The 23,391-nt window shown below is 35.5% G+C and overlaps 1 protein-coding gene across 1 annotated transcript in view; it reads left to right on the top strand.

Annotated features, from left to right (window-relative positions):
* The window catches only part of SMC6 (Structural maintenance of chromosomes 6), a 594,918-nt gene that overhangs the window by 369,452 nt on the left and 202,075 nt on the right, over window positions 1–23,391 (top strand). The window contains exon 17 of the mRNA XM_090398426.1: window positions 1,604–1,820. Within this exon, the coding sequence (XP_090254552.1) occupies window positions 1,604–1,820 (217 nt within the window). The remainder of the gene's footprint in view (window positions 1–1,603; window positions 1,821–23,391) is intronic.

Genomic DNA, 23,391 nt, shown 5'->3' with positions numbered 1-23,391 from the left:
GATGATCCATGTGAAGGATGTTCAAAAAGTGTAACAACAACAGAAATCATGGATCAAGTGCACTATATGGTATTGGATGATCAGTGAGTCAAAGTGCATGAAATTGCTGAGACTATAGACATTTCAAAAGAATGTGTAGGATATATTTTGCATGAAGAATTGGAAATGAAGAAGCCTTGCACAAGATGGGTATCATGCTTGCTCACAGCAGATCAAAAACGAACTCGCATGAAAATCTCTGAACAGTGCTTGGAGCGTTTTAACAAGAATAAAACTGATTGTTTGCATCGATTTATTACTGTGGATGAGACTGGATTCACCATTACACACCAGAATCCAAACGGCAGTCAAAACAGTGGACAGAAGCCAGTTGTTCAGCGCCAAAGAAGACAAAGTCTGTCCCATCAGCAGAAAAGGTCATGGCATCGGTGTTTTGGGATGCTAAAGGCATTTTGTTTATTAATTATCTTGAAAAGCATAAAACAATAACTGGGGAATATTATTCCGATCTTTCAACCAGACTAGACGAAAAAAAATCGTGAGAAAAGACCTGGTTTGCAGAAGAAAATATCATCTTTCATCAGGACAATGCACCTGCCTACAAAGGTGTTTTAGCAATGGGGGAAATTAAGGGATTTGTACAATGAACTGTTAGAAAATCCACCCTATTCCCTAGATTTTGCTCCCTCTGACTTCTATCTCTTCCCAAAACTAAAACTTTTCCTCACTGGTCAGCATTTTTCTTTGAATCAAGAGGTGATTGCAGCTGTAGAGGGGTATTTTGCAGATCTTACTGTGAACCACTATAGGTACGGGATAATGGTGCTGGAGTATTGCTGGAATAAATGTATTAGTCTTAAGGGAGATTATGTTGAAAAATAAAAATAATTTTGAAATTATAAATTCATTTTTTCATTGTTAGTCTGAGAAATTTTCAGACCACCCTCGTAGAAATATAAGATTTGATAATGTTGGTCTTGACAGGTAACAGATTGATTTAGAGGAATGTGTAGATAGGAAGTTAGTAATGATGTAATTTTTTCATGTAGTACTATCATATCCCATACACCTCTTGAGAGTACACATCAGTAATTTGCTGAAACTGTGGGTAGTAACCCTTTCTATAATGCATAATAATATCATCCAAAGAGAAATGTACATTGTGGGCTACTGGGACAGTTTGTTGTGGTGTCATTTAACTGCCACTTTATTATTATTTAGGTATATAATACTTCCCATGCAAACTTTTGTTGCTCTTGCTTGGATAAAGGTTGAAAAAATAATTCAGGTATATTTTATATTGCCACTGTAACATTATCATTGTATATTCATATTGTATTATAATTCTTAGCATTTTACATGCACCACTTGGTACCATACTGTACTACCTCTTACTTCTTGCCATCAGTAAACCATGCCTTATATATTTTATTTCTTCCTTTATTCCTACTATAACTTTATGCTATGGAGTAGTAATGAATTCTACAAATCAGGAAACTTGGACTGTGTTTTAATTGTTATGTTACTTATGTGATTTTATACTATCTGTAATTAAAATTTTATAAAATAAATTAAATGCACACAAAAATAATATTTTTAATAGGTATAAACTTGATAAAATGCAAGAAGTTGAGAAATCAAAAAAGCAAATTAAACACCAACAGAAACAAAATGGTATTTCATTAGAAAAGGATTTCACTGAATTGCGTGATTGTGAACAAGAACAGAAAGAGCTAATTCAGAAAATTAGACATATAAAAAAGGATATAATGGATCTTAAAAACATGGAAGAACCTGAAGCAGGAGATATAACAGTCTTGGTATGTTTACTTTCGGTTTTATTTTCTCAACCTTTTAATTTAATTTGTTTTCCACTCTGCTAACCGATATATTGTAGGTTTGAATCCCACTTCAGACATGGATATTTGTGAATGTATTTAGGTACTTGGAGGGATTTTATCATCTGCTGTGAGTTCACTGCCTTACTTATCGGATGCCTGAAGTGACTCAAAAAGTTTGTGTTTAGTCTTTATAGCAAGTGTTCTGGATTCTCTAACTCTTAGCTCACTCGTGTTCCTAATGTATGGTAAATTTACAACCTTTCGTGAGTGACTTTCTCATTTAAAAAAAACGATAAATAAATAAAAAAAAATTGAAAAGGCCAGAAATGCATCAATATATCAGTTGCTTCAGAAAATGCTAACAGTTAAGTTACACATTTGCTTAATGCTGTAAATATTTGAATGCATGCTTCTATTTAATTATCACTCATGTTGACATATGTTAGAAAGATGACGTTGTGTGTGAGAGAGAGAGATTATAAAGCAAATTTATTTAATTATTACTTTCAGTAATTTGCCAACATTAAATTGGCATCTGCAAGGAAACAGTGAATATACAAGCTAGTTAATAGGCATGATTAAGTACCCTTGGCTATTGGGTTGCAGATCTAAAATCAGTATCCCAAATGTTTAAATGTTATGCATCCATCAAAATTTATTAAAGTTGGGATAGTTCTTTTAAAGTGTTTTTCATATTTTTATTTATTTGCGGAAATAAAAATTGACCTGTTCCAAGTGTGTATGGACAAGAACATAAAAACAAAGAATAATGGATTTCCAAAAAGGTCAGTTCTGGCTCCCCTCCTTTTTAACTTATGCATCACAGATTTGCCTATTACAGTCTTCAAGAAGTTTTGCTATGCTGATGACATTGCTCCAGCCACCAGATACGCCAACTTTACTATAGTACGCCCACAAATACGAGACCTTTCAACACTTCTCCACATGTCAATAGAAGGATAATCCATTCTGATAATGGGGTAATCAAACCTTATTGTGGGATGAGTTGTTTATTATTACACATCGAAAATTAACTTCTCTTTTATGATTATTGTAGTTTTTTAAGTGGTAACTATTTTGCTTGTATAACAGTTGGAAAATTTTATTTATAAAGCGCGTGTTTGCGACCAATTTATACAGCCTTCATTTCCTTCTCCCCTTCAGCATGAATCGACTATTCTTGGCACAAAGCCAAGCAAAGCTCAAGCAAGTGTGGGCATACTATAGTGGAAGATATACCACAAATAACCTTGCAGTCCTAGATGAATACTTCTGCAAATGGCGATTATACCCAAATCCTAGCAAAACAGAAGTTTCATGCTTCCACCTGAACAATAACCACACTAACAAAGAACTGATGGTCTACTTCAACCACAAACTGCTATGCTACAACAGATTCACGAAATATCTGGGCATCACTTTGGATAGAACTTTATCTTTTAAATCACTTCTCATTAATACAGCGTCCAAACTAAAAACTTGAAACAGTATACTGCAAAAACTATGCGGAATAACTTGGAGTGCCTTGCCTCATGAAGAACATTTTGCTGCATTGCTCACCCGTATGGCTGAACAGAGCCCATGTGTGCTTGGTTGATGCTCAGCTTAACACCACCACCACTATGCACCTTGTTTCTAGAACTGTGAAATCAACCCCAACATACTGGCTCCCAGTGCTAAGCAACATCCCACCTCCACACATCTGCAGATGCAACTTTCTTCTACATGAATACAGCAAAATCATGGAAATCCAGGATCTCCCAATCCACAAAGGCATCCCACCCCAAGAAATAAATAGGCTAAAATCAAGGCACCCTCCAATTTTAATAGTGAAAAATCTTCTAGAGTCAAGTTTTAACATGAAGGAGAAGTGGAAAGAGTCCTGGTGTAACACTTCAACAGGGGACTTCCATGAATTAGTGAACCCAACACAGATGCCTTCAGGTTTTGACCTACCTGGGAAAACTTGGTCTACCCTTAACAGAATCTGCACCAATCATGGCAGATGTGCAGACCACCTTTACAACTACTGTTTACTACTTGGATGGTATATTCTCCATCTAGCTACTCGACCGGAATTGTTCAGTTCAGTCTTTATATCAAACTGATATTCTAAAGGATATTTTTTTTTTTTGTGAACTTTTCACTAGTGTTTTTGATACCTCCCTCATGTGGCAACTGCTTCACGACATTCTCTCTGGACATCACCTGAGAGTTTGCTTTCTTACTCTATAAGAAAGGCAAACACTGAAGTAGAGGTCAGAATAAATAAGTGGAATGATATCTAGACCTGACACTACACAAACAAGAGTAGTTGGGCCCCATACACTGTAGAATAGAGGTTTTTCTCTCAACAGTACTCAGAATTTTTATTTGCACATTTCTTTAAGAACCTTTATTATTAACTTAAGGAATTCACAACGTACACTAGAATATAAATTAAATAAACTTTAATATATATTTCCAATATTTTGGCAACGTCACGTTGCCATCTTCAAAGGAACTTAAAATAAAGACGTGCACGCAGACACTGCACACAGTAAATTCATTTACTGTGTAATTCTTTGTTTCGATTCGTCACCATTAACGATCATTTCAAGGAAGTTTGAATCCTTACGAGCAGTTTTAATGAGGCCCTTGCAGTGTTTAATTCAATACCTTTTTTGGTTGTCGATCAACTTGTGGGGAACAAATCGCGAATTCAGTTTATGAAAGCCCAAACTCTCGGTCAAAATGTTGTGCACAGCTGATTTTGGAATCCCCCATTTCATCTTCAATCAATCTCACGCACGATTTCGGATTTTCTTTGATGAAATCACACACTTTTTTGGATGTTAACTTCATTCAGTCCAGTTTTTGGATGGCCTGGCTTTTCATCATCCTCAAGCGTCTCATGCCCACTTTGAAATCGCTTAAACCATTCATAAACATGAGTATAGGATAAGCATTCATCACCATATGCTTTTTGAAGCATTTGATGCGTTTCTGTAAAACTTTACCAAGTTTACAAAAAGTCAATTGCAGCTCTCTGTTTGAAACTCATTTACCAACTGTTCGTGAAAACACACACACTGTCACTCTTGGCACTATAACTCGGCTTCTAATGAAGCAAATGTCATAAACAGTTGACACAACACTAATGAAGGTTGCTGCTTTCAACGACAAAAGATACAACAGGTGGTGCCACTAGTTTCTTCTATTTTCGAAAAGTTCGATTTCTTTTTGGACAGAGGGTGTAGATAAAATACTACATACCCTATATTACTAAAAAATATAACCTTCACACCATGTTTAAGCCACTCTTCAAATTAGTAACCCTGATTGCCTAAATATAAACCCCATCCTGTATGGCAGCATTTTCCAAATTTTTCCTACGACGGAAACACTTCACAAATCCTGAAATTTTAACGGAGCACCTTAGTTAGAGCCGCAGCATTTAAAACCCTTCCAGGCTCATATTAATATTAATTTTGATGATTTTTCACAGAACACTTATTCACTTTCTGCAGAACAGTATTTCGGAAACGCTGCTGTATGACATCCTGAGTGTATGCTCTACGATTGTAACATGGCCTATCATGAAGAGACAAGAAGATCTGTTAATACCTTTTGAGAGCACAAGAAATACATTCACCACCATCATCATTTTGGCAAGCCAGGAGTGAAAGACCATGCTTTGCATGTTCATTTGTACTATATAGAAGGCATTTTAACGAAAGAGACAATTTTTAGAGTTGGTAGTGGCATTGAAGCATTCTCATACCTTCAACAATATATTAATCTGCAAAAAATTTGGGAGACTTATTTTCAACCTTCTTCTTTTCAGTCATTTTCTGTCCACTGCTGGACGAAGGCCTCCTCCAGTTTTCTCTGTCCTTGGCAATGGTTGACCAATTTTTTCCAACAAATTTGACAGTTTATCACTCTACCTTCTTTTAGGATGTCCTCGGCTTCGTTTCCCTTTTTTTGGAATCCAGTTCATTAGTATGGCCATCTTCTCGTCTGGATAGATGTCTGGCCCATTTCCATTTTAATTGCTTGTGGTGAAATATGATGTCAGTGATACAAGTCGGTTTCTTATCCAGGTGCTTTGATTATTATCTTTTAATGCAATGCCTAGCATCAGCCTCTCCATTTTTCTCTGAGTTGTTGCTAGTTTATTTGTCAGTGCTTTTGTTAGAGACCAAGTTTCACAACCATATGTAATGACTGTAAGTATACACTGGTTAAATGTCTTCCTTTATAAACATTTTTCAAAACATCATTGTTTTGAAAAATGCTTTTCAATTTTTTGAATGCACTCCAGGCAAGTTGAACTCTTCTATTCATTTCCTTTTGGAGTCCACATTTAGATCAATGAGATGACCTAAATGTGTATATGAAAACACCTTTCCAAGAAATTGTTTTCTATTATTAAGTTTTTTGATTAAAAAATGCTTAATCATTTTTACAAAATGATTAAACATGATTTTAGTTTTTTCTTTGTTTATTTTAGACTGACTTTTCTGCTTTCATGATATAGATCGTCTATCATTATATTAAGGTCTTCTGGAGTGTTTGCAAAGATTATGATATCATCTGCATATGTTAGGTGTATTAAGTTTCTGTTATTAATTTTTATACCAAGGTTTGTCCAGTTTATATTATTAAATATTTCTTGAGGGACTGCTGTGAAGATTTTGGACAATAGAGTCTCCTTGTTGGTCACCTTTTTCAATTGATATTTTATTGCTACTCGTGTGAAGTTGGATTGTTGCTGTTGCAGTGTGGTATATTTCCTGGAGGAGGTCCATATATTCTCTAGGAACTCCCTGATTCTGGAGTTCGTTGATTATTGCATTAGTTTTGAAAGAATGAAATGTTTTTTTCATAATCAATGAAGACTAAACAGAGAGGCAATTAGTTTTCTTCTGCTTTTCTATGATTTGTTTTACTTTATGAATATGATCAATTGTGTTAAAGCCTTTAAAGAATCCTGCTTGTTCTGCTGGTTGATTTGAGTTTAGAAGAGGGGATTAACCTGTTTGTTATTACTTTTGTAATAATTTTTAATTAATTCTATGTGAATTAGGCCTTCAACAGGACATTTTTCATTTGTGTTAATACTTGTTTTATTTCATCTGAGGTGAATGGGAGGATGAATTTCATATGGGGAAGAGTTCTTTATATTTGATTTATCTATTGAAGGATCACTATGGAGATCTTTATAAAATTCTTCTAGTCTGCTTAGGATTTGTTCTTGGTTCCTTATTGTAGTTCCATTCTTATCTTTTATTGCAGTTATTTGACTTTTCCAACTGATCAATGTTTTCTTAGTATTTTCATATTTTTATTGTTTTCAATTGTTTCTTTTATTTTTGTAGTATTATAAGATCATATTTAATTTCTCATCTTTTTCCTTATTGTTTTGCATGGTTCTGCATATTCTATTTTAGAAGTTAAGCTTTTGGTCTGGTTTCGTCTGAAAGTTTATGGTCTTTTTATTGTTTGTTACTTTTGAATTCGTTGGCTGCTGAGATTATTACTTACATTGGGTTTTTACTTATTAAGGCCAGTTTTGGAGTGAGTTTTTCTTCATAATCCTTCTTGATTTTTGTTCTTTAGCCAGTTTTGGAGTGAGTTTTTCTTCATAATCCTTCTTGTTTTCAATAGGTTTTAAGTCAAATCTTCTTGATTTTTTGTTCTTTAGCCCCAAATTCTTTCCAATTTGGGGTTTATTTTAATTTTGGCTCTCACCAGTCGGTGGTCACTTCCTGTTTTTACTTCATTTAGTACTGAGGTATCTTGGACTGTTTCTTTATTATTACACAGTATATAATCTATTTCATTTTTTATTTCTCCATTTGGACTTCTCCATGTCCATTTTCTTTTGGGGGCTCTCTTTAAAAAAAAAAATTTATTCAAAATGTAAAGCTTGTTGCTGATAAAGAATTCTGTAACAGCCATTCCTGAATTGCTGCTTGTACCATATGTGTATGGTCCTATAGTGTCTATTTAGTGAGAGATGACCTACTTTAGCATTAAAATTGGCCATTACTATAGTAAAGTTTTTTTTTTTTTTTTTTTGTCTAGAGTGTGATGCAATGAGCCATAAAATGTTTCTATCTCTTCATTAGTGTTGGATGATCCTGATTTTAAGTTTGGAGTTTATTTTAAGTGTGATTTCTATTATTCTTTCCGTTTCTTTAGTGTTACACGATGATTAGCATTCATTTTACACAAATTATGGACTCTACAGCCATGTTATAAATAACTATTTTAATTTCCTGATGTTTCAACATTCATAATAAGATCAACATCTGGAGTATGCATGTATATATATATATATATATATATACAAGCTAAATTTCATTTCACATAGTATGCTGAAGAGACAATGATTTGATCAATGGTTATTCTAATTGCCTGATCTCTAGTGAAAATACAATAAAATTACAAGAAATAAATGGAATAAAATAAAATAACTACATCAAAACTATATTCTATTTAAGACAACATCAGAAAAACATTCTTTCATATAGATAGTTTTGTTACAGTGAAAATGATGTCCTAATTTAACACGACAATTGTTATATTAGATTTAGAACCCGAGATTACCTATGGTTCTATTTAAAATTAACTCTTAGGAAGAAAGGTTAAATGGGTAGAATATGTGCCTTCATTTTGCTTGAGATTTTTAAACCATCATTATTGTTAAGATTAGGGTGATTGATAAGAATCTCACAGGCCTCCTTAAAGTTATGTTCATACCATGTTTTGGTGTGATGTAAACAACAGGTGCTTTTCCAGTCAATTTGATGTAAAGTGTTCATGGCATGATCAGAAAGACCAGCTTGACCATAGTTATTTCATTTAATGTGTTGTTTATGTTCCTTTTTACTGATAGGAATTGTGCATCCTGTTTCCCTTATATAGGGCAAATTGCAGGTGCAATGAATACGGTATACTCCAGAGTGGAGGGATTGGATCCTTAGATGAGTTGAGTAAGTTCTTTAATTTTGCAGAAGTTTTAAGGTGGCTTTAAGGTTGTATTTTTGTAGTATTCTGTTTATTTTGTTTGATATCCCTTTAATGTATGGAATGTTACAGTTTTATTGTAGTCTTGATTATTTTTGTTTTTAAGTGAAGTCTTGTACTGAATTTTGTTGATAGTATTTTAGCTGTAACCATTTTTTAAGAAGGTATTGTTGTAACTTTTAATTCATCTTTAAGTGCTTGTTCATTGGAGCAAATCTTCAAAGCCCTATTTTTAAATGTATTAATGATCCCTAGTTTTTGTGTATATATATTGGCCAGTTATGTGTTGGTTTCTAGTTGACAGTGAAGGAAAGACTGCTGGAAGGAAGACAAGTGTATCTAGAAACGCAAGAGTGTTCTGCTGTTCAATTTTGATTGTGAATTGTATGCGTTTGTGTTGTTTGTTTAAGTGGTTGAGGAAAGTGTCTAGTGGGCATGGGATCAGATAGTGAAAACATTGTCAGCGTATCTAAGCCAGACTTTTGGTTTAAAAGGAGAGGAATCTAGGGCACGTTGCTCGAAATGTTCCATGGAAAAGTTAGCAATGGGGGGGGGGGGGGATAATGGTGACCCCATGGCTGTGTCTTCTTTTTGTTTTGCCACACAGAATAGCCAGAAGAATGTAGTACATGTGTAAAGAGCGCTGTAATATCGGGAGGGAATTATGTCATTGATTGGAACATTTGTGAAGAGGGTAGAGATGTCAAAACTGTTTAATAAATCATCTTTTCCCATGTGATGTCTTTGATTTTGTTTACAAAGTGTTGTGTGTTTTTAATATAGTAGGGGGGAATGACCTGCCAACTCCTTGAGTGTTGAGGCTAGTTTCTTGGCTAGGTGATAATGGGGCTGTCTATAGTTTCGACTATCAGCCCGAGTGGTGTGTTTTGTGTGTGAATCTTCAGTAGACCATAAATTCTCAGGGAACAAGCATAGTGCTGAATTAATTTTTTAATTGTATCTTCGGGCCAAGTGGTGACAGATTTAAGTAGCTTCTATGTTTTCTTTTTTATTCAGTTAGTAGGGTTGTAGTTAACTACTTGATATGTGCTGTTGTCCGAGACTATTACAGCCATTTTTTCCAAATAAGTAGTTTGATTCAGAATAACTGTGGCACTGCCTTTATCGGCTCTTGTAATTACAATTTAATTTTAGTGATTTTACCACTGTCAATTCCGATTTTGTTACCAAAAATTCATAAACAAAACACATCGCTCTGGCTGATAATTATTACCTAGCCAAGAAACTAGCTTCAGTACTTAAGGAATTGGTAGGTCATCCCCCCACCTCCTATATTAAAAACCCACAACACTTTTTAAGCAAAATCAAAGCCATCACACTGGAAAGAGATGATTTATTAGTGAGATTTGACATCTCTACCCTCTTCATAAATGTCCCAATCAGTGACACAATCCTTCTATTACAGGACAGATTCCCTCCCGATATCACATTGCTCTTGTACTACATGCATGTACTACATTCTGGCTATTTTGTGTGGCAAAACACTTTCTACCTACAAAAAGAAGGCACAGCCATGGGATCACCATTATCCCTCCCCACCATTGCTAACTTTTACGTGGAACATTTTCAGCAACATGCTCTAGATTCTGCTCCTTTAAACCTAAAGTCTGGCTTAGATACATTGACAATATTTTCAAAATTGAAAAACAGAACACACTTGCATTTCTAGATACACTTGTCACACGTCTTCCTTCTAGCAGTCTTTCCTTCACTGTCGACTAGAAACCAACACATACTGGCCAATATATATGTATATATGTGTATATATATATATATATATATATATATATATATATATATATATATATATATATATATATACATACACACACACACATATATGGTGTATGTGTATATATACCGTATTTTCCGGTGTATAAGATGCACTTTTTTACCTTAAAAAATGGGGTGCATCTTATATAATGAAAGTACAGATTGTTTCTTCTTTTCAAAGACACACTCCCTTTTATGTTCGAAGATCTTTGTAGGCGGTTAATGGTGCAATCAAATTCATGAGTGACCTTCACGTGACTTCTAGAGCATCATTGGCTAAGAATGGGGAGTCCCTATTCAAGTGATGGAAAAAAAAAAAAAACAGGTGACATTCATATACTTCAAGTTACAAATTGCAAGTTGTAAAATATGCGGAAGAACGTGGGAATAGGGAAGCTGAAAGACATTTTGGACCTCCGCCTACAGAAAAAATGATTAGAACTTGGTGTGGTCAGAAGGAGATTTTGTACAATTTGCGTAATGAAAAGCGCATGGAACGTGGAAAAATTGTGAAGTGGCCAGAACTAGAGACTGAAGTTTTGAAATGGGTGCAAGAAATCGGCAAAATGGCATTGCCATTTCAACAAAAATGATTCGTACACATACAGTCAAAGTAGCCTGTGAGCGTAACATTGAAGATTTTAAAGGTGGTGTGTCATGGTGTTACCATTTCATGAAACGCAGTGGACTTTGTATGCGTACAAAAACAAAAATCAGTCAAAAAAATGCCAAAAGAATATGAAGACAAAATTATTTCTTTTCATAAATATATGATTCAACATCGAAAAAAAATTTTTTTTAAATCATACTTTGAAGTTTAGGTTTTTTCCAGAAAATTGTTTTAAATTTCTTGGGTGCGTCTTATACACCGGAAAATACGGTATATATACACAAAAGCTAGGGATCATTAATACACTTAAAAATAGGGCTTTGAAGATTTGCTCCAATGAACAAGCACTTAAAGATGAATTAAAAGATACAACAATACCTTCTTAAAAAATGTTTACAGCTAAAATATTATCAACAAAATTCTGCACAAGACCTCATTTAAAACAAAAATAATCAAGACCACAATAAAACTGTAACCATTTCATACATTAAAGGGATATCAGACAAAATAAACAGAATACAAAAATACAACCTTAAAGCCATCTTAAAACTTCTTCAGAATTAAAGAACTTACTCAACTCATCCAAGAATCCAATCCAATGGCCCACTCTGGGGTATACTGTATTCATTGTACATGTAATTTGCCCTATATAGGGGAAACAGGACTCACAATTCCTATCAGTAAAAAGGAACATAAACAACACATTAAATGAAATAACTATGGTCAAACTGGTCTTTCTGATCATGCCATGATCACTTTACATCAAATTGACTGGAAAAGCACCTGTTGTTTACATCACACACCAAAACATTGTATGAACATAACTTTAAGGAGGCCTGTGAGATTCTTATCAATCACCCTAATCTTAACAATAATGATGGTCTAAAAATCTCAAGCAAAATGAAGACTAATATTCTACCCATTTAACCTTTCTTCCTAAGAGTTAATTTTAAATAGAACCATAGGTAATTTCGGGTTCTAAATCTAATATAACAATTGTCGTGTTAAATTAGGACATCATTTTCACTGTAACAAAACTATCTATATGAAAGAATGTTTTTCTGATGTTGTCTTAAATAGAATATAGTTTTGATGTAGTTATTTTATTTTATTCCATTTATTTCTTGTAATTTTATTGCATTTTCACTAGAGATCAGGCCAGTAGAATAACCGTTGATCAAATCATTGTCTCTTCAGTATACTATGTGAAATGTAATTTAGCTTGTGTATATATATGTGCATACTCCAGATGTTGATCTTAATATTAATGTCGAAACGTCAGGAAATTAAAATAGTTATTTATAACACGGCTGTAGAGTCCATAATTTGTGTAAAATGAATCTATTATTCTTTCATCTGTATAATTAAATTCTTCTATAAGGTATGTAATTATTTTCTTAATTAGAAATCCTACTCTATGTTATCCTTTTGTTTTCCCATAATAGTAGAAGTAATCTCCATTTTTTTAGTTTCATTAAATGTTTATCCTGCCTGCATACTTCACTTAAGCATATGATTTCTCATTTAATGTGTTTTAGTTCTTGCTGTAAGATGGTAAGGTCTTCTTCTTTAAGCGTTCGACAATTAACGATTTTCACCCTAACGTGTGTAAAAACGTTTTTACATCACAAGGCACCAAATTAGGACTTTAGGTCTTTTGTCCAGTACAGTTTGAATTTTTTCCTGTACTGATTGTCACATTTGCGTTGTAACAAGTACTTGTATTCTGAAGGTGCTGATTTGAAATCTAGTTAATGTTTGAATTATTTATTATTTTTATTTTAATGCTGTAATACCTTGAAAAAAGAAACAGACGACTTCGTAAAGAAGTTTTATTTTTTAGTTGTGATTCTGGAAGGTACATAATGGAGTAACTTATACTTAAGATGATTATGTATTTATCTGTTCTAATAATTATCATATACTGCTTTGTTTCTTATTTTATGTATATCATAGTGCTATTCAGCATTAGCATTTTGTAGCAATTGTCATTGATTGTTTATTATTAGAACAGTGTCTTATGTTTTAAAATCTAAAATATGATCTTCAGTAAGTAACAGTATTTTTAAGGAAATCAAGTGTAGATTAAATAGTAATTACAAAAAATTTAATTAGTATTTTTGATATTTCAACAAAGTTAAATTGTCATCATCAGGAAAGAATGTATAAACTAAATTAAACTTTCCAAAAAATTATATTCTTTTTATCCAAGTGTAAATAAACAGTTTGCACATGAAGTACATTAATGACTGGGCTTCTTGCATGTAGAAGCTAAATGACTTCACATTAACTGCCTTTTTATCCCATAATGTAAAGCACACAACCTTTGGATGTGTGCAGAGCATTATGCATAATGCAGAGCATCATGCTCTGCATTATGCATGTCCAAATGACAATTAATGTGAAATCATTTAGCATCCATCTACAAGTAGCCTAGTGATGAATGTACTTCACGCACAAACTCTGTTGCTTACACTTGAATAAAGAATAAAACAAGAATATAATTTCTTGGCGTGTGTAATGTAGTTTGCAACCAACTGAAAAAGAAAAAACTTTCTACAGAAATGTACAAACTGATATGTGCATGTAGGCATTATACTGGGTAAGTGAGACTGAATCATGGCAATTGAAGGTGAGCCTAAGTTCCTTAATAGTACACTGTAATGGGCTTGAATGCATTCTTACTTTGGCTGAAATTCTGATAATGAGTGCTTCCCATATTTATGGTAATTTCATGTAACCAAATTTTTTGAGGTGTAAGTAGTTCCTTAAGACGACTGAGGTGGATCTAGGAATGTAGGTCTTGTGTTATTTTTCATGTAGTGAAATAAGGTAGTCTTTTTCCACTGTGTCCTGTTTTGGGTGTTCAAGTGTGATCAACAAGTCCTTGTGTTTGGTGATTCTGATGTTGTCTGTCCTGTCTGTTTACCCATACTTGGACAGTTTATGGCTGCAAAGGCACCTGGTAAACACCTAGCATGTCTAGGGAATGTGGTTGGTTTTTGCGGGGGAGCATATCAGGGATGCTATTAGGTTGTATTAGGTTTTAGAATTTTTACTATTTTTTCATAAGTATCCCATATGGATACTTCTGAAAAATCTATTACTATTCCTATGTATATGGAATAGTAATAGATTTTTGTGTGGTCTTCATTCTGGAGGTGTGTGTGTGTGGGGGGGGGGGGTTTCAGGTATTTTTTTTTGGATTTAGTGGGAATTTTAACCATTGACTGAGAAGGTGTTGTGATTGTGGCCAAATGAAGTGGTGAGGTCATTCTTATCAGAAGTACTTATTTTGATTTATTATATCCTCAGATTGTTCAGAATATTTCTGAACATAGTCATATCCAAAAAAATCGAGTTCACACTTGAAATTGAAAAATATGGTAAATTTCCATTCTTAGTCATCCTGGTCTCTCTCTCTCTCTCACACACACACACACAGGTATCCCTTGATTAATGCAATTAATTAATCCCTCGATGTTACCGCATATATCAAATTGCGTTAATTAAATATAATAATCAATGGTAAAAATTACAATTCCACCATGATCGGTTACTGTATTAATAATTCGTTTTATATGGTAATCTCTTTTAGGAAAGATGCAAAGTAAATGTTTAATAAATGCTTGAATCTACATTAGTTACTGCAATCTTTTTTTATCAAAAAAAGTTATAAAGAGTCATATGAACAATTTCTATGGTAATAACAAGCAAATTGACCTCTAGACCTCGGCAAATAAGAATTTTTTTATTAACATCTGGATCCATATCCAGTTCTTTGATTGTTATCTCCTTTGGAACCTCATCTTCACATTCCATTTGTTCATTGTCTTCATATGCACGCTGTTGTTCAATTTCAAGAAGATCGTTGTCACTGAAAACTTTTGAATTTCAATCCAATAATTCTTTAACATCTTCTGCATCAACACCATCAAAACCAAGGTCTTCAACAATTGCAACGAGTTCTTCAACCACAGTGTTCGCAGGATTTTGGAAACCGCCTAAGTCATTAACGCATTCTGCAAAAGATTTTTTTTTCAAATAGCTCTCATGCAGGTAGAAGACACTTGCTCCCACGAATCGTGAATGTTTTCAATTGCGTGATTAATGTTAAAATTTTTCTAAAATTCTTGGAGCGTAATTGCCTTTTCTCCTGTTCTTGTTTCTACTGCCTTTGAGAATGTCTTTTTAAGAAAATAGGCTTTGAAAATTGCAATGATGCACTTGTCCATAGGTTGTAGCAACGATGTTGTATTTGGTGGAATTTTGGTAAATTTAAAGGAAGGTGCGTTAATTAAAACTCTTGCTGCGTATATAAAGGAATTGTTGCAATTAATTTTGCTGCGTTAAGCAAAACTGCATTTTATATATATTCCAGTTTATATATATATATATATATATATATATATATATATATATATATAAAAGCTGGAATACTAACATTAGAAGTCTATAGAAAACAAACCTGCATATTTTTTTGCAAGCCCATTTAACTATCCTCAACAAAAAAATTTTGATCATTACATTTAAAAAACCAGGCCCTAAATTTTTATTTTGTCAATTCCTTTAAAATAGCTACTCAATGAAGTTATTTAAAAAAAAAAAAAATTATTATTTTATGATAAATTGTCAAATGCAAATCTAGAAATCAGTTACAAAGGCACTACTCCTTACCTCTGGGCTACAGTCACGATCAGTTGCCCAATTATTAAAATGTCAATTAAAAAATATTTTTAATATTTTTTAATTGACAAACAGAAAGGTCTATATAAGATTAGCTTATATAGACCTTTCTGTAGGTGATGTCAAACATACGAGAGAAGAAAAAAGTGATTTTGTTTCACACATCCTCATAGAACATTACATTGTAGATAAACTGGTCATCTGACAAAAACTAAAGTTTCATGCCTTACTTATAGAACAACAGTTTCACCAGAATATTCAAGGTGTCTTCAGAGGTAATTTGTTCACACAGCACATTAAATAGAAACCAGAGACTTACACTTCATGACATCTGGAAAGCTTTAATTTGTATGCAACATACAAGACCTCTGTTATACCAGCAGTCAACCACAAGTTTTACACAACAGTATACTTCACATGATGTTTGTGACTGACTCTTTAATATCTTTCAGTTTGTAAATGTAATGACTGTTTCAAGTTTTTTTTTTTTTTTTTTTTTTTTTTTTCGTCACCGAAAAAAAGCCTTTTGGCTCTTTATTATAGTAATAATATATGGGTACACCTTTCTGGCAATTCATATAGTAAAATATGTAACTAAAACCTTGTTATTATCCAGGTCTACCTACTCACTGATGAGACCTCAATAAAGGTCGAAACCGGTCTGGGTAGTGACCTTCCCTCATAATGTAAAACAGTAATGCATCTCCTCGGGGCTTGCATTTTACATTATGAGAAAATATTAAGGATAGTGATCGAAGCTTGCTCCACCTTTGCTCCGAGTTGCCGTAGTGTTGTACCACCAGACTTACGCTTGGACTTGCCGAACATTCTTCGGCTTTGAAAGAATGAGGGATTTGCCATCGTTGAATAAAAGACTTTTGACTCTTTATTGAAGTGATGCTGCTGTTAAATGTAGTTACGTCATAAGTGAAAAAATTGCTCTGGCTTCGAAATCTCTTACCGATGGAGAATTTATTAAAAATTGTATTGTAAGTGCAGCCGAAATCATATGTCCGGAAAAAAAGCAAGCATTTCAAAGTGTAAGCCTATCAGGAAATACAGTTGCAGAGCATGTTAAAGATATAGCAGAGAACTTCCAAGTTATATTGTGCGAAGAACACTTCAAGTGAAAAAGGAAATGTTGTGCAAGGACAAACTTAAATCGTTTCATTGCATAATACACCAGGAGTCATTTTGTGCTAAAAAAATAAGGATGGAAGATGTCATGAGTGTAGTAATTAAAACAGTAAACTGGATACGCTCTCACGCCTTGAATAATCGACAATTCAATGCTTTATTGGATGAATTGGATTCACAATACAGCAGTTTGCTGTATTCTACGGAGGTTATGTGACTTAGTCATGCCATCATTTTAAAAAGATTTTTTGAACTCTTAAAAGAAATTGACATGTTTACTTCATCCAAAGGAAAATTGATTCCTCAGCTCATCGATGAAGATTGATGCAAAGACTTGGCCTTTTTAGTTGACATAACAAGCCTCTTTGAATACTACTCTGCAAGGATGTGAACAGTTGATATGTCATATGTATGATTCAATTAAGTCATTTCTGGCAAAGCTCTATCTTTGGCAACAGGTTTTGCTAAAATAGATATTTTGCAAAGATAGATAGGCAAAGAATTATTTAGCCCACTTTCCTACACTTAAATTGATTTCTCGAAATAATAATGGTGAAAAGTACATTCCTTAAATTGAAGAATTGAAAATGAAATTTGAAAAAAGATTTTCTGATTTCAAATTGAAAATTAATATTTAAAACGTTGACGAAGAATTACAAATGGAAGTAATTGAACTCCAGTGCAATACTGAACTAAAAAATAAATATAACGACGTTGGCATACCAAATTTTTATAAATACCTTGGCAGTAAATATCCCAAATATAAAATTTATTGTGCAAAAATGTTGTCAGTCTTTGGAAGCACCTATGTATGTGAGCAATTATTTTCAAGTATGAAACTTAATAAATCAAAGTTCCGCTCACAGATAAAAGATTCTAGATTAAATGCAATACTTCATATTGCAACACGAAACAAAATAGCAGATATTGACATGTTAGTACATAGGAAAAGATGTCAGGTTTCAGGATCAAAATCAAATTTAAAAAGGGACTCGTAGATAAAAATCTTTATTTTTGTAAGTCAATATTATTATTATTATTCAGGCCTCCATGGAGTCAAGAGACTCATCGCTGGAGGTCCTTCCTAGGAAACACAAAGTTTATCATACCACTCCTTAAACTCATTGACCGTTCTTGCTCTCACCACTCTATCAGGTAATTCATTCCATGGTTCAACCGCCATCCATGCAAAGAAATCACTCCTCACCCTCTTGCTCGCAGTCCCCTTCTGTAACTTCCAGGGATGGCCCCTTGTCATCACTCCTTCCTGCTGTTCAAACCAAGTGAAAGAACTCCCCACTGTCATCCCTGTAGCCACCTCTCAATAGTTTAAAAGTCTCAATCATATCACCTCTCCTTCTTTTATCCACCAAACTCCGCAGTCCACATTCCCTCAGCCGATCCTCATAATTAACATTGTACAGTCCTGAAACCATCTTTGTTATCTGACTTTATACCCTTTCCACAGTTAATTTATCCCCTTCAAATCCTGGGGACAAAATCTGAGAACAATAGTCTAAGTGTGGTCTGATCATGATCTTATACAACAGAATGATAACTCTTTTATCTCTGCAGGTCAGCATCCTTCTCATTATTGCAGCAATCCTCTGTGTTACCTTCAATATGTCCCATGAATTTCAGGTTTCTATCAATCATCAATCCCAGATCTCTTATCTACCCTACTTCCTCCAGTACAGCTTATCCAATAGAGTATGCAGTGTCCCATTGGTGTGTCCTAAACCTCAAGACCTTACATTTTGCTGCATTAAACCGACACCCCCAGTCATTTGCCCATCTGTCTAGCTTATTCAAATCCTCTTGCAGGGCTACCACATCTGCTATTACTGATAACCCTTCTCAGCTTCTTATCATCCGCAAACAACTGAATATCCCCCTGCAATCCACTGACAATATCATTGATGTTAAGGTTAAACAATATACGTCCCAGTGCTGAGCCCTGTGGGACCCCACTTGTAACCCTCTACTTCCTTGAAACTTCCCCACCATACACAACTCTCTGATATCTATCGGACAGCCAATCCTGAATCCAGTTGACCAACCTGATATCCAAACCCATGTGCTGCAACTTGAATATCAGTTTACCATGTGGCACCCTGTCAAATGCCTTCATTAAGTCCAAGAAAATGGCAGTATATGCTTTTCCCTCATCTACTGCTTCTTATAAAATTCTAGTATATTACTAAAACAAGAGCACCCCTTAACAAATCCATGTTGCCTCTCACAGATAACATTACCCTCATCTGCCCAATGCTGTATATGATCCCCCACTAATTTCTCCAAGATCTTAACAACTACTGATGACACACAAATTGGCCTATAATTAGACACTTCTAGTTTGCTACCGCCCTTATACAATGGCACTATCTTACCTTCCTTCCATTCCCTGGGCACCTTTCCTGTAGCCAGACTTTCATTGAAAAGCCATTATGTTGGAGGTTTAATGGATTTTTTACAACACTCAAAAAGAATTAAAATAGAATTTAATACTTCCTATATTTCGTCCTAGTCACTAGGACATCTACGGGGATTACAAAGACAATTAATGTAACATGCACACAAAAACTTACAATACTAAGCCCAACCACGTGGGTGACAATACAGTCCTATCTAGGTGGAGCGCCCTCTAAGGGCAGTTGTAGGTGGCCTGGAATGTAATGTGGGACCTCTGGTGATGACTGTTTCCCAAATCTTCGGAAGCTTAATGCAACCGTATTTGTTAAGATTTGGTTGGTTTTTGAGAGCTGCTGCTGCTTCTAAGAAAAGTCTCTCTTTCTTGAATTTGCTGTGGTGAAGCTTGGCGGTTTTCTTCCATGATACTCTGTGGGTGGTGTCCAAAACGTGGTCAGCCAAGCCTGAATGGCCATAGTTGTGTTTAACGATGTACGACTTGTGTTCCTCCAGGCGGATGGATGCTGATCTGCCTGTCTGTCCAAAGTACGCAAGCTTACAGGAACAGGGTACTTTGTAAACTCCAGGCAGAGAGAGAGGAGGGAGCTGATCTTTTGTAGAACGGATAAGGGTAGCCAGTTTGCGGTAGGGCTTATATGCTGTGTGTAGGTTATACTTTTTTAGTATCTTGGCTATTTTTTCCGAAGTGCCACGGATGTAGAGTATGGTGATGGCATTTTTGAATTCTTGTTGAAGAGAGGGACGGGGGAATGGGGGAGGAATTTATTATTTTTTTGATGCTGTGTTCGCTGTAGCCATTGGAGAGGAAAGTTCTGTGTATGTGGTTAAGCTCAGTAGTGAGGGCGGTTCCACTGGAACAAAGATTGTGGGCTCTCTTGGTAAGGGTTTTAATGATGCCATATTGTTGTGAGGGGTGGTGGTGGGAGAGTTTGTGAATGTATCTGCCTGTGTGTGTGGGTTTTCTGTATACAGTGAAGGCAAGTGTATCATTAGGTACGCGCGTGACTAAGGTGTCTAGGAAGGGTAAACAATTGTTCTTTTCCTTTTCCATAGTAAGCTGGATTCTTGGATGTAGGCTATGAGATGACCAAGGAAGGAATCTAATGTGTCTGGGCCATGAGGCCAAATAGAGAACACATCATCTACATATCTAAGCCAGATAGACGGTTTGAGTGGGGCTGAGTCTATGGCTCGTTTTTCGAAATCTTCCATATAGAAATTGGCAAGGGGGGGTGAGAGGGGGGAGCCCATGGCAGTTCCCTCTATCTGCTTGTAGATTTTGTTATTCCAAGTGAAATACCCAGAGTTGTCTTTGTAATCCCTGTAGATGTCCTAGTGACTAGGACGAAATATAGGAAGTATTAAATTCTATTTTAATTCTTTTTGAGTGTTGTAAAAAATCCATTAAACCTCCAACATAATGTCCTCACAGCACTTAAGCCTCTACACAAGAATTCTAATCATCCATGGAGAAGAGTTAGCACGCAAATCCAAGCAATACGGTAAGTCAAAACTACGACTATCTAGACAACTTAATAGGCTGGCCTTTTTAAAAAGATGTCGGGATACAAGAGTGATACCGAAATGTGTTAAAATGAAGATCAATTTCCGTTCCAAAAAAGCACTCCGGATATACAAACGTGCCAGCTTAGCATTACTACGCAAGCAAAATCGCCTCTACTCGTGCCGCCCTCGCAGTGACGAACGCCGCCATTGGCTCCTTACAAGCGGAGCTCTCCACCGTTCTTAACCCTGAACTTTGGTCAATTCTCTCTGACATTTCGGAAACTTCTGCACAGAGAGAATTTCAGAAAATAAAAAACAAACACATCAAGAAATACAACAACCTGGTTAAAGACAAGCCACAACCACAAATTCAACCGCTCCAGACAGTAATAAACCTCTCGTCCAAAAGGCTCAACGATGATGCCGTCAGCGCCCTTTGCCTCGGCTGTAATTTTGCCGTCGCCCTGAAAGAAGTGCCGGTACTCGATGTAATGGTTAACGTCGAACGGGGGATCGGTCGCTTACCGTCGGAGGTAGCCAACAACATCAGACTCGACGTAGCCAACATCCTCGTTCACTCTTCGCCTCCAAAAAGTAACTTATCTTATTCCCAACGCATGGTTCTCCAGAAACTACGCAAAGAAAAAAGTATCGTCATCACCAGAGCGGATAAAGGTAATGCCACAGTTGTCCTTAATACCAGCGAATACAATCGTAAAATGAACATTATCCTCCGCGATCGCGCTACCTACATCCCGCTAGAACACGACCCCACAAAAACGCAAGTTAAGAAATTAAAAATCTTACTTAAAAAAGTAACCTCCTGGCCCCCCGACGTCACGAAAAAACTTAAACCTTTCTGCTCCCGTCCCCCCCAAATATACGGTTTACCAAAAATCCACAAACCTAATTCCCCACTCAGGCCTATAGTAGATGCCACCAATGCACCTTGTTACAGACTGTCTAAACAGCTGGCCAACTCTCTGTCCCCCCTCACCGGAAATTCAGCTTCCTATATAAAAAACTCGACCCACTTTAAAGCCCTCACAGAAAATTTAACCTTGAATAATACAGACATATTAGTAAGCTTTGATATCTCCTCCTTGTTTACCAATATTCCCTTAACTGACACTTTATCTCTCTTAGAAAACGTTTTTCCCTCTGACATCTTAGATCTCTTTTCCTTTGCCATCAACTCTGGGTATTTCACTTGGAATAACAAAATCTACAAGCAGATAGAGGGAACTGCCATGGGCTCCCCCCTCTCACCCCCCTTGCCAATTTCTATATGGAAGATTTCGAAAAACGAGCCATAGACTCAGCCCCACTCAAACCGTCTATCTGGCTTAGATATGTAGATGATGACGAGAGTGTTTCATTATTTGAAACACTCTCGCCTCCTGCATCTCTGAACCTCAAACCTGCCCTATCCCTCTAGTATTAAAATTTACTCCTCCAGGATGAAATACTCCAATAAAGTGTTCATTGAACAATTCCACTATGGCCTCTGGATCAGTCACTCTATTTCCATTTTTATCCCACAGTGTCATTCTTCCACAATCATTTCTCCTCCTACTGGCCACATAGCTAAAAAATTCCGTAGGATTTTCTTTGGATCTTACGGCCAATCTCTTCTCATATTCCAGTTTCACCTTCCTCACCATACTAGTCACTGTTCTGGCCTGTGTCTTATATTCTTCATGTATCTGGTCTTGACTTGTCTCCTTATATCTCTTCCATAGCTGCTGCTGCTTCTTCACATGCAGTTCCTGTTCCTCTTCTTCACTTGTGGAATACAGCTTACTATTGCTGCTAACAATTATTCCTTCGCAATTTCCCAAGCACTAATGATATCCTGATCTTCCAATTCCTCCCTCCATGAAACTTCCCCAAGTTGATGTCTAAGACTTTATAATCACCTGCCTTATAATTCCATATACGTTCCTGCATGTCTATTCATCTTACAAATCAAAGCCACTGGTCACTCTCTCCAACTGGTGGGAGAGATGTCATCTCAGTATCTTCTGTGATCAAATCCAAAACTCTTGAACCTCTTGTTCCCTCTATTACATGTTGCCTAAGACATTTGTCCCTCAAGAATTCTAGAAATTTCATTCCCTTATTGCTACATGCATCTTCCTCTCCCCAATTTATACTGCTGTAGTTAAAATCTCCCATAACAATCATTTTTCTTGCACTTGCCAAGCTCAACTGTCTAAACATCTCCTGGTCCCCACCCTCTGTGCTCCTTGGGTTGTAGCAACACCCCACTAAATATCCTGTCTTGCCCCCCCCCCCCTCACACCATATGCTTTCAAAATCATTAGTGTCACTGCCTTCCAATGCCTTCATTCTTAGAGGACATAAGTC

Source organism: Typopeltis vanoorti, chromosome 9, assembly GCF_054136105.1.
Source record: "Typopeltis vanoorti isolate ZY-2024b chromosome 9, IOZ_Tvanoo_1.0, whole genome shotgun sequence".
Classification (NCBI taxonomy): domain Eukaryota; kingdom Metazoa; phylum Arthropoda; class Arachnida; order Uropygi; family Thelyphonidae; genus Typopeltis; species Typopeltis vanoorti.
The sequence above is the reverse complement of the archived record's forward strand: the minus strand, read 5'-3'. Positions and strand labels throughout refer to the sequence as shown.